This window comes from Chiroxiphia lanceolata, chromosome 6, assembly GCF_009829145.1.
Source record: "Chiroxiphia lanceolata isolate bChiLan1 chromosome 6, bChiLan1.pri, whole genome shotgun sequence".
NCBI classification, from domain to species: Eukaryota; Metazoa; Chordata; class Aves; order Passeriformes; family Pipridae; genus Chiroxiphia; species Chiroxiphia lanceolata.
This window is the reverse complement of record NC_045642.1, coordinates 43,961,205-43,974,365: the sequence shown is the minus strand read 5'-3', so window position 1 is coordinate 43,974,365 and position 13,161 is coordinate 43,961,205. Positions and strand designations below refer to the sequence as shown.

Here is a 13,161-nt window from a genome sequence, read left to right as displayed (position 1 = left end):
TGGCACACCAGAGTTCAGTGTTTTTATTCTCGGCATAAAAAACTGAACCCTCAGCTCTTCCTCTTGTTCAGTAACAAAGGTCACAAAACCTGAAGCCAACAGTCTGCCATGAGACAGAAAACAAAAGTAAGAACTAATTTTACAAGTGCCATATATCCATATAGATCTTCAGTGGGATAAAACAGAGCACAATGGGACCTTCCACAACACCCCCTACGCCTGAGTGAGCCTCTCACTCCCTGCAGAAGAGGGACAGTCAGAGCCTAGCAGAGGCTAGTCACAGGCTACATAAGGCAAGCAAAAGTCACCATTCAGCAGGACACAGCAGCTTTACCACAGCCTGGAGGTTACTGTCCTGATGCCCAGACACTTGATTTACTCATCTCAATACTCCAATCTGAAGGTTACCCTGAACTTCATGATGTAGGGGCTAAAACCCTGATTGTTCTGCTCCAATAACCTGACACTTGAGCTAAAAAAATGATTCTTTTGCTCTTAGTCTCTTAACAGGACTGTTCTGGTCTCTCTGCCAGAGGGCAGTATTACACAAAACTGTGAGCTTGTTGATTATAATACAATTTTATAAGCAGTTGCTCTATTTAAGCAATTGCCAAGAAAAAGCTTTAGATTCAGTAGGAATTACTAGTTGTGAAAAACATAGAGATCTAAAATCTAAACCAGCCAAGCTTTAAATATTGATTTATTTAATAACTACACACAGTAATGTTTCTCAGACTGTATATGAATTAAGAAAACTGAACTGAGCATAAGATCATTGGTTCCCACTGGTGACAGAAAAGCTATCTTCTTTTTATCTCTCTGCAAGTACAGGAAACATATCTTGGTTAAGTTAAATGAAATAATTAAATAATTCCATGTTAGAGACTTGAACCTGTCCCTTCACTTCCCTCTTCTGGCAACTGTTATCTTAAACAGGTAAGTCTTATATCATGCTCTTATGAGAAAAGTTCACAGATTTCATCATCTCTTCAGAACAAACTAACTCCTGCAAAACAACTAGAACTTTAGCTAGGCTAAAGATATAGGTAAGTATGCTTTCTGTGATGTCATGATCATTATCCACAACAAAACTCTCTGCCTCTTCCTCCACTAACTTGAGCTGATCCACTGATGCCAGCTGATGTATCCTAATGCACTGAGGACTCCTGTGCCATTAATGTAGCTAGTACGTTCACCAGGAACTGAATTAAGGATACCAGGAAATGCACTACTGTACAAGACAAAGAATATTTTTTCTAAATAGTGTTTCAAGTCTAAGCAGACACCTGAAAACTCAGCTTGTTTTCTTCTGCCTTGCGCATTATTGCACATTTATGATGCATATGGCAGAAGACACTCCAGATGTGTTTCCACAGTTGTGTTCAAGTTATAAAAGTAAACATCAGCAAGCCAGTTTTCACCAGTATCAGTGAGAGGCAGACATCACAGTGACAAACAGAAGACTGAACCCATACAGTGAAGATGCACTACTCTTAGAAATCCTAACAACATTCCTAGATTTTTGTCTCCTACCTACAAATGAACTATGAAGTGTAGATTTTAAAAATACATACACACAGACATCATCAGCAGCATGTGCACAGTGATATGTCCTTTCTAAGATTGCCTTTTATAAAAAAGGCCTAGGTACATCCCATTTAACACACAGCCTGCACCCTGTGCAGCATTGTCTGGCACCTAAAGCACAGATAAGAGAAGTTCTTACTCCAATACATCAGCATGTACATACAAATCCCCTAAAAAGCTGCAAAAGAAGTCACTTTAGCATTATGCCAGTAAGGCACTTCTAGGAGTGAAATGATAACAGAGTTTGAAAACTATTGAAAACAGAACAGCTGCAAACTTGGTTTTTCTTATGAAGCTCTGTGGACATCTTGCAACATTCATCTTGAAGCCACAGGGAGACACTCAGAATGTCATTCAAAGCTTGGTGCCTCTTTGTGGATCCCCCTCAGGCAGGTGAGGAGGGGAAGAGGGGAGGGGAAAGGGAGGAGGTATGACAGTGCTGAGGAGCTGAACACCAGCTTACGAACAGAGAACAGAATCACATAACAACACTGGGCCAGTGGACTCCAAGACACAGTGACAAGACAGATGAACACAAAGAAGACGCAAAATTGCTACTTGAGAAATAAAAAAAGAGAAAAAAATCCCCATAAAACAAAGTAGATATATAACTCTGAGGCTGCACGAAGCAGCCAAGAGTATTGGCATAACTCTTCCAAAAAGAATAAATTATAATGCAAATTAAAATCAAAACGATATCCCCCCAAATCATACACTACGGACTTGCTTGGTTAGCCTGAACGCGCAGCTCTGATGGAACACAAGATGGCATCATCACAGCCCATGCACCGGTTAATGAAGGCCATGGTTAGTTACATCAGCTAAACTACAGCATGCCAGAAAAATGATCTTGCACTGACCCAGAAATAAAAGATACAACAGACACTCTGCATTGCAATAAAATTCTTTTTATGCCATCTGCAGTTTGTAGGGTTCTTTACATTGGAAGAATTTTTCCTGGGAGAACTCAAGGGTAAAGGAGAAGGTTTTTCTTCTGGGTGATTTTTTTTCCTGAACTCAATTAAAAAAAAAGGGAAAAGGGAAAAAATGGGATAGAGATTTTGCAGACGTTTAAAAGAGGTAGGGAGAAGAGAAAATAAGAATAAAGGAAGGGTAAGACTCTTCATTCTTTTGCACACAACTTTCTTGGGATGTCCAAAATTTGGATTTCTCAGGGATGGCAAGAAAAGATTTTGTTGCCTTTATTGTTTGCAGATCTATATCTCATTCTTGAGATGATTAAATCATTATTTTATTGGAATAACTCCAAAAATATAAATTGAAAAGTACAGCGATGATTTTAAAAATTAAAAAATAGCGGTATGGCACGATTACGAGCCAAAAAAAAAAGGGGAAAGAAATATAAAATAAACTAAAATATCAATCACCAAAAATTCATGCGGCACAAGATGAGGTGAAACGATAGAAAATGTTCTTCAAATATATACAATGTATATATCCATCTATATATACACGGAGTATGTGTGTATATATTGATTGATATACCTGTATAATTTTTTGTTCTCCCTGCCCCACCATACCCCAAGGCTAATTGGTAGATGAAATTATCAATTAAAAGTAAATAAATAAATAAAAGGAAGAAAGAAATAACTCTAAAAGAAAAGAAATTAACGTGCTTTGTTCACCAAGATATAACAATATCATGCATCTGTCCACACCAGCGAATGCCAGGGTTAGATGAAGGCATGAATTTCTGTGTAAACATGTGATTGGATGATAGGGGCTACTGCTGATATTGGCAATTTATTACTTTAGCATATAGACATATATGCATACTGTATATATAGTGCATATATAGATAAAATATCCTTATGGGTGGGGCCTTTGGAGCTTACATAGGAAGAAAGACCAATATGCTGAAAACCAATCTCAGTATTCCTAATGTTAAAAAAAAAAAAGAAAACCAAAATTCCTGTAAGTCACCTGCATGATTGGTTAGTAAAACTTGCTTGTTTGGTTTTGTTTTGGCTGAAAGATTGTAGCTAGGAAATTCCATCAAAGAAGTAATGCTATTACACCCTGGGACACCTTCAGGTCCATATGGTATTCAGCCTGTGAGATGGGAAGTCTACTTCTCTGAGTACTTGGAGGCACGCACACAAGTTTAAATACCATTTCTTGATCACAACATCAGAAATGGAGCAGAACTCCTGCTTGTCAGAGGGAGAGACTGGGGGTAACTGGGCACTGGATTGTGGGGTATGTTTCTCTTAGAAGAGCAACGAAAATTCCCTAGGTGCTTAAAGAAGGTTGATGCAGCTATGGAGGACAATAGCCAAATCAGCACTTCTCTTGGTTTCTTCAGTTAAGTTTTCTTCACTTTCAACATACTGGTTTTTGTACTGTGCTGGTTGTTTGGAGACTCTTGGAAGAGAGATTCTGCTTGTTTTCTGCAAATGAATCTCTAACCAAAACAGCCTGCAAATGGATGGGTACAGGCCAGTAAATTATAGATACAGACACCATACCTGTAGGATATGTCTCCTGTGGGTGGGTATGTGTACAAAACACTTTGTAATTTCCAGTGCAAAGAATTGTAGATTTTTGCATCTCTACTGCTGTCTGTAGTCCCTCATAGGAAAAGCTTACCAGTCTGATTAGACAATACCAGCCTTATGATATATGAAGTCTTTTGGGAAACACAGAATAAATTTTTCTGGAAAAAAAATCACATAAGAAATTGATGGGCTGATAGGAAGGGAAAACTGGCAACTGCACCATGGAAGAAACACAGGACGTGTCATGCCAGGGAGCTAGGATTAAGCCCCACACACCATTTCAAGAGGCTGTATTATGGGCTTCAGGCTAATTGGTGAGTGTTTGGGTCTCACTGTTTTGAGTAGTCCAATGAGCAGCTTCAGCTATGATCTCAATCAGCTGCCTGACCATCAGCATCCAGCCTGCCTTAACAGGAACAAGGGCAGTGGCATGAAGAGACAGCAATAGCTGCTGTCAGGAAAGCATAAATATAATCCTCAAGGCTCTGAAGTCTCAGTAAAATGAGATTGTAGGGGTGCTCCTCATCTGACTGGAAAGAGATAAATGCTTGCTTTCTTCATGATAGCACAGTGCTTCCTAGTCCAGAGTAAAGATATTTTCCTACATATCTTTCATTCCCTGAGAGTGGCTGAGCGACCGAAACACCACCATGGAGCTGTGTTCAAAAGCACAATCTCAGGACCCTGGCTTGAGCTTTGAAGAACTTGAGTATCTGAACCTTGGATCTCCCTGAAACAGGCTAGAAGAGAGTCCTGTACTCATACCAGGGAAAATCATCATATTTTGTTTCAAAGAAACAAGATGCTTTTTGGCACAAGCTTTTTGGTACTGGGACAAGCATCATTTCCATAGGGACAAGAGAGGAACTGCTCTTGACTGTTAAGTAAATCCTCCTTTGGGGCAGATGAACAGTTTTATGTCCCCTGTATCATTTACATTAAGCCATTCTGGGAGATCTAGAGATGTAAGGGTATCTAGACTTGTTTGCAATAAGATGAATAGTGAGTATTTTTTATCAATGCACATGCAATGGTTTCTTTTGCATTACATAAAATACAAATGGGTTTTGCACAGCAGCTGTCATTGTCATCACTTAAAATAATTCCTTATATATACATATGTGTGTACAGGTGATATCTGTTGGCTACCTCAGTCAGAAAACGTCCTATGATAGCTCCTGCTTTTTAAGTGAATTCCCCAAAGAAATCACTTTTAGAAGAGGGGTAAAAAGTGGTAGCAGATCTGCTACAGTGAATGTCTCAAGCCAGCCTGGAAAATCCTGAAAGGAGCAGAGTGAGGAAATTGCCTTCACACCAGCTTCTTTTAAAGAGATGCAAGTGTTCAGATGCAGATGATATACTTAACAAGATTCAGATCTTGGATTCAACAGTGAATCACTAGTAATTATTAAGTGGCAATAAGATCTTGCCACATGGTTCTCATATGATATTTAGCCTCAAAGAGGACATGATTTTCAGCCTTTGAGTATACCAAAAACAAAGGCTTCAAAAAGACTCTGTGGAGTACCGCCTCAGATTCAGGACCAGGACCAAAGTAATATGTTTAGATATTGGGATTTGATTCTGACCATATGAAATCTGAAAATTTCTGATTTCCAGGGCCACATTCTCTGCTGCCCTTGTCTTGGTTATTGCACAGCAGGTTCACAGTGATGTGTACCATATCTCACAGCTGCAGCAGTGAGTTCAGTAACCTTTGCATTACTGGACTGTAGCACCGAGGGTGATAGAAGGCCAAGGCCTGGTGTTTGGCAGAAACTCAAGAGCTTTAAAAGCTACACATTATCAGAGTAACAAAAAGGAGACTGTGCTGGGTTAGGTCATTTAATTTTCCGTTTGCTGTAAAAGGGATCAGGCAAGCCAGAAGGCAGCGACCTGTCAACAGAAGAGGATGAAGCAACTTCAAATGAGCCCAATTAAAAAAACCCAAACACAATAATATTATGTTTAAAAAAATCCAAACCCACACACTAGAAAATACAAGCAGGATAATCTGGATCCTTTTTTTCCATTATGTATATATTTAAATACCAGATCTTGGCATTTGACCAGAATCCTTACTTGGCTGGTGAAGTGTAAAGGCAAACATATCTGCTCAGCCAAGCCAGCACCACTGGATTTCGATAAGCCGGCTCAGATTGCTTTAGTGCTCCAGAGCAGAATGGGCCGCGTGAGAGTGCTTTGATACTGGCTGTATTGCAGACACTGGATGCTCTGCAAATGCAGACAATAAGTTAGACAAAGAAAATGAGAAGCACCATAAACTTGTTACTTTTCCTTCTTATTACGATGGAATGTGTTAAGTTTATGCAAAAAGGACCTGCAAATTCCTCCTCCTTCTGGCGACTCTGTACACCAGTGCTTCTGAGAGCAGGAAAACTCAAAATCTGGAAGTGCAGACTTCATCAGCAAGGACCATCTGGGAGACTTATTTTTACATATAATCAAGTTAACTTTTATTCTCAATGCCATAGTAATTACCAAGAAAAGATTCAGGTTTCAGCAGCTCATGAATTTCACCTTTCTATGCAAGAGGAGCAGGGTGCAATAAAAGATACTGGGTGAAATTTGCAAGAATGTCTAGTAGTTTAGGAGAGAACCTTATGCAGATTTTCAGCAAATCATATTATTTTACACAGCAGATATTCAAATGTCTGTAGGCATTTATAGCTGACAACTGTAACGTTTAGCAGGATTTTCAAAGGAAAGTCATTTTTACAAATCCAGTTTGTACCTGTTTGTAGCATCAGATATCTAACTGTGTCAGGAAGGAGGTATTTTTAGTCTGAAAATGTTGCTCTACAGCAATCTGAAATTTCATGCTAAACATCCTGTTTTACCAAATTTCTCTTCAAACTTTGATTTTTCCACCGGTAGCACAAGTTGGAAACAACATTGCTATTACAATTTCTAGCCATTGAAATAACTGTGATTTCTGAAACAAAAATGACAACAATGTACAAGAGGAGGAATCTGATAAAGACCTCATTTCGTCCTTTAATTGAAATACTTGGCAATCAGAATATAAATAAGAAAAGAAGTCTTGACATGTTAGTGAAGCTTTAATGAAATGACTTCTATCCATTCACTTACATATCATTTGTGGTACACTAGTTCTTTTGGCATGGTCCTATTAACCTCATGCCTCACTTCCATTATAATCACTGTGCTGGCATTTCATTACTACCTTTACTTAAACTCTCAGTACCCACACTGTTTATACTTCACAATCTAGTATTATTTGGACTGCTTTTCTTTCAGATGGGGAGTTGAAAAACCCATAGAAATCTATGAAAAAAGAGATGGGAAGCAGGCTGAGCTATATGTTAACATCGGTCGCTGTGTCTGTGCCTTCCCTGCCATACAGGAAAGTCAAGGGTTTGAGTGGAAGTTCCCAGCTACAAGGCAACGCCAATCTCAGGTTACTGCAGGACCAAGTTCTACCAAAAATGCAGGTACAGCATGACAAATTGAAAAGAAATGTGAAAGCACTAGCCTTGGGTGAATTTTAACGTTATTATTGTGTTACTCGAATGGCTTCAGGACACTAGAAACAGAACATTTATAATACTTTCTTGGGATATTTTTAAGGAAAAAAAAATCATCCCAAACAAAACAAAGCAAAAACAAACAAAACAAAGCCAAACAGAAGAACCCCCCTAAACTATTTATATGTTTCACTTTTAAGAACAAAAAATTCTAAACTCCGTCTTTTTGTTTTAAATATACACAGAAATTCGATGATGTCTGTTCTCTATTATAGAAATGCTTAACTCATGGCAAGCCTCAAAAAAGAAGACTTGAAAAAGCCTGTAAGAAATAAAATAGACTGCAGTTGCCTGCTGGATATCACATCATATATCTCACCAGAAAGAAAAGCCATCAATATATCAAAATGTATCTGAAAAGGAGAAGTTGAGTCAGTTCCACATGGCCAGTCCTTCTGACTCTTTAATGGATACATTTTGAAGCATCACTGCAGATAACAAGGCAAGAATTACTACTAATTTTGTTATGTTAGAACTATGTTTTGGTGCTCCCCAATTTCTCTGGGCTCACAGAAAACAAAATTAGTATAAACACATTACCATGTTAACTGTATTCAAAATCCCATGGACAACTGTAACCTTTAATATCTATCTTCAGAGCAATTAAGAAAGATTAAACATTGCTAATAACACATTTTTGTTTCACTTTTGTTTCTCTTCTGTTTTTCAAATGTTCACCCTTCCCACTTCATAAATCTTCATTATTTGTCACACTTCACATTGATACTTTTGGTTTCCCACTGTGTCAGTAAAGTAACTTCTATTTCTGCAAACAACTTTATTCAAACCAAATAGCGACAACATATCTGTGTTTTGCTTTTGCCAAGTCCATGGGATCTGATGCTTGGCTGTATATTTTTATTTTATATACAGTGTATATATACATAAATGTATACATACACACACATATACACACACATATATATACATATATAACTATATATGTATACATTCACACACATATAAACATATGTATGCATTGTTTTTTGCAAATGAAATCAGAAAGCAAGCAAAACAAGACTGACCTGACTTACCTGTACTGGGTTCACAGTCAATGAAATCTTCATCGTCACTGGAACATTCAGCTGATGAAACAATGTCATCTGTAGTCTGGCATATGAAGCAAAGGAACAAAGGGAAAAAAAAGTAAGTTATTTTCAAGTCAAGAGGCTGCTACAGAGGTAACTAAGTATCCAAGAAAAAGAGAGTTTCAGATTTGTAACTTTTAAAATATTTAAAGTTGTACCAAGCACTCCAGATGTGCCTGTGTAAATGTGCCTCCATTGAGTTGGTGTCTCCTGGCAAAAGAACAGTGCTTATTCTGTGCTCTTGAATATTTCAGGTGTGCATAGGTGCTGTGCACCTGTTGGGCTGTTTAGGTCAGCAGGCGGATCACACTGATACCGTTGAACAAAGTACAGTGGGCTATAATGCTTTTTTGGCTGGCAAACTGCCCTCCAACAGCCACAGTGGATGTGTCTGGTTGGAAGATGCTGGGCTCCTCAATAAATACCAGTATCATATAGAGTCAGACAGAAGGCACTTACTGAGAGACTTGCCATAGGAGGCATGTTCAGACTGAACATGCTTTCTGCAAAGAAAAATATACAAGATAGACTCAAATACTATGCATCACTGAGGCAGCTAGCAGTACTCTTTGCTACAAGTGATCCATCACTGAGCCTAAGTCAACTCCTGCTCTGTTAATGCACCTCTTGGGCTGGGAATCTGGCGGACAGTAAATATCTGTGCAGCCCACTTGTCACATGACGAAGAACTGCTGCACGGGTCAGGTATGCCCAACATGCAATCTTACCTGCTTGCTTAACAAGTGAACAGAGATATGACCGTAACAAGGTTAATCAGCTATAAAGTCTGTTTCTTAAATGCTTAAGCCATACTGTAACTGTTCACAACTGTTATAGGTTTCAGCACATTCTTTCAGCACATTCCTTTGCACTTCCAGCTGGTGATTTTTTTATTTTGTGTGTGTGTGTGTGCTGGTCTAATTAATGAGCAGCATGTACTGCAGCATGTTAGAGAGAAGTGTATTGGTGTCTCTCCCCAGCAGCATCTCCTGCCTGTAATTGCTGCAATTAGTTGAATTAGTAATGCAGACCATTAGGGAGAGTCTGTGGCAGCCTCTGGATAGAGGTTGTAATGTTCCTGCACACAATGCAAAATTACCACAGCTCAGCAGCACTGGCTCAAATCACAGCTTCTGCTGAAACTGTCTCCCTTAACTCTTCCTTGAAGAGAGCTGCCTATTCTGTTGAGCAGTAGGATCAGCAGGTTAACTCCTGAAACAAAACACCTGAAATGTTCCTCACCAGGCAGGAAGCATTGCTGAACTTGGGAGCAGGGCAGCTGTACATTAGTACTCTCAGTGAGTATTCCCAGGAATCTCACATCATGACAAGACTTTCAAATCCTTATTCCTGAAAAAGACTCCCCAGCTTTAAATGTCTCCTTTATATTCGTATGTCTGCTAAGGCTGTCTGTAACATGTTCCCTCTTTCCTTTAAATAAGTGTTCTGAGGTCTCAGTCTTTCTTTAGCCTCCTCTGTTCCTAGTGCTATGAAGTACCTTTGACCCCAGCGAGAAGTCCCTCGCTCTTCCCTCTCTCTTCGTATTTGAGCTAAGGGGAAAAAAACAGAACCAAGAAATCAGTCAGAAAGACTGAACCTAACGTTTCTTCAGTCTTCATTTCCGTGGCTTAGATTGAGCAAAGAAGGAAAAACAGGATTGGTCAGCTGTAAATAAAAATTGTAAAAATAGAGTATCTGTAAAAAAACAGCCATGAAGTAAGGGAATCCTTATTGTATGTATTACTCAGTCATATCCAGCATTGCCACTTGGCAATGTTTTGTAGGATGCAATCTTGCAGTAGTTTCAGGCTTAAATACTTTCATTAAACACTTTTATAATCTTGCCTCAATGGGGAGTCAAGATTAAAAGGGACTGGAGGTAATACGTACAAAGAAATTTCCTGTCTTACAATGTCAAGGTCATTTTTTTAACATCTTTCAGTCATAAAAAGTGGAAGAATTCTGCTGACTTCTCTCTTAAAACAAGCTGGCTTTAAAATTTTGTCTGCATAAGAAAGGAGGAATGTACAAAGTAGAAATTTACTTTTTTCAATTTTTCTCATCTTGTCACATATATTTTAGAAAGTATTATTTATCCTGGTAAACTTTATAACTTATAAAGTGATCACATCTTCCAACAGTGAAATGCAGCTGTCCCATGGTAGAAAGACACTAGTTTTTAATTGCACCAATATATAGTAATTTAGCACAATTTAGTAAACAAAACTATACTGCATGAAATTTTTAAGCAGATCAAATGTAGTTAGCGAAACTGGAGGTTTGTACTGTAGTTGTCTAAAGTTAAGGATAGCACTGTGAAAAAAGAATAAAATATCCATCACTACTAGAAGACTTCCTCAGTGCTAAAGCGCTGGCCTGGCAATTGGTTTTGGTTTCCAAGTTGAATTTAGAATGTGTGGATTTTGCTCTTAGTTGAAGATCTGACAATTCACACTTCTCACAGAAGAATAGTAATGATTTGCTCCAGTAGGAAATAAACAAAAATTATAACAATGTGTTGTTGTCACTTATCAGCAGCTATACCTATTCGATTACCCACTTACTTGCTCAGATGTAAGGGCTTCATGCAACATTAACTTGGAATCAAATCCAATTGAATTGACAATGTGATTGAGTATTTGTAAAGAATAAGGAGTTTCTTTATAACTCTTTTTTTCCTCTCTTGCTTATTAGGGGCATCATATGAAACCAGAAAGGTAGCATGCACAGAAAAAAACCCAGGTCATATTTCTTTATACAATGTTGTTGGGTTTGTTTGTTTGTGGGTTTTTTTTGTTGTTGTTGCTGTTTTTTTAACTGGGCAACTCCTTGCAATAGGATACTGGTAGGTAATAAATTTTGGAAGTGATTGGCCAAATTAAAGGTAAAAACATCCTTGCAAGGCTAGTAAGTACCCTATACCTAGGTCCCTGTGCCAGGACCTGAAAAGTCATGAAGCCTGGCCCTTGTTTCTCTTCTTGATCAATATCCCATCTAATAAGCAGCTTAAGGCAGTACATGTAACATATTTATGCCGCACTCTTAGACATGCGTACCAGATTATCTGCTATAAAATCCTCGTGCAGCTTGCATTGGTTCTGAACAGAGAAGGGCAGAGTCAGCCAGACTCAGACAAAATGCAAATGTATGATGTGCAAAACTCTGCCAACTCAACCCTCTATCTGTACTTTTTCAAGACTGGTTCCACACTTGATTTTATCAATTAATCTCCATCCTATCTCCTCATCCCTATTGCAAGCTATTTCACTTGATATTCCCGTTTTTCTTGCTCTGTGGTTGCTGTGTATCCCATGCTGCTGATTTTATATGTGTAAAAATGAGGGTTAGAATAAGAAAAAAGCCTCCAGAAGTGGTGCTAGACTTAAGTCAAGGTCATTAACGAGATCTCTAGAAACCACTGAAAAGATAAGTACACTAATCTGTCTTGCCATTTCCTATCTTGTATTTTTAATCTCAGGACTTTCCATCACAATTCATCACTAACTGATTTTCTAGTCTCACCACATATTGGTTTTCCATGCACCTTCCACTCAAATACCAACGTCTGAATCATCCCAAAGGAATAAAGCCATTTCAGTGAGGAAGAGCAGCAAATTCCTGACCACGGAAACAGAGTAAAGGAAACATCCAGAAGACCATTATTTCTTGTAACAGGAATCTGTATCTTTCAAAGCCCTCCTGGAGCTGAGAATTTTCACCAGAGGATTACTGTATTTTGTGTTTCCACAAGACAGGAGAGGCTAGGGAGCAGAGACCCTAGAAATCTCTCCACTAAATTTCTTCTCATCACACTGTAAGGCAGTAAGCAAAATCACTATCCCATTTCTGGTTCCCTGTTCCCATTTTTGAAATAGTTCTGACTATACTCACCCATTGGCCCCAGGGGATGTAAACAGATTAATTCTTTAGTGTCTGCCCAGAGATCTAGGGATAGTAAATGCTAAACATTCTTATGTACGGGCAACAGGATAGTAATGAAAATTCTCCATGCGCTATGATGAAAACAATGCTTGTGTTTTCATTGGAAAGAACATGAGAGAGAAAATATTTTCTCTTCCTCATATTAGCTAAATTCTATATTAAAAATAATAAGTCACACTACACTATTTTAAAATATGTATTTCATTTTTAAAGAACCCCAGATTTGAAATTACTTGGCCTGTATTAAAGGACATAAAACTAAAGATAGGTATTATAATAACTTTCAATAAAATCTCTCTCTGGCAGGAACCCTTTTTATTCCTTCCTCTGAAAGATTTTTTATGGCATTTATATTATTATTTTTTCTCTCCCTCTTTCTAGCGTTTAATGAAATTGCCTTGGAATAAAACCAGGGTAGGAGAAAGTGCTAAACTCTAAGTCCACCCCAGAGGATTT

At 38.3% G+C, this 13,161-nt stretch overlaps 1 protein-coding gene across 28 annotated transcripts in view; it reads right to left on the bottom strand.

The window, feature by feature from the left end:
* The window catches only part of NRXN3 (neurexin 3), a 1,006,081-nt gene that overhangs the window by 28,863 nt on the left and 964,057 nt on the right, over positions 1-13,161 (bottom strand). For 22 of the 28 annotated variants that reach the window (XM_032692472.1, XM_032692493.1, XM_032692496.1 and 19 more), the window contains one exon: positions 8,710-8,785. In XM_032692472.1, the coding sequence (XP_032548363.1) occupies positions 8,710-8,785 (76 nt within the window). Of the gene's footprint in view, positions 1-8,700; positions 8,786-13,161 lie in introns of all 28 variants that reach the window. The other 6 variants (XM_032692495.1, XM_032692494.1, XM_032692477.1 and 3 more) reach the window with 1 other exon arrangement.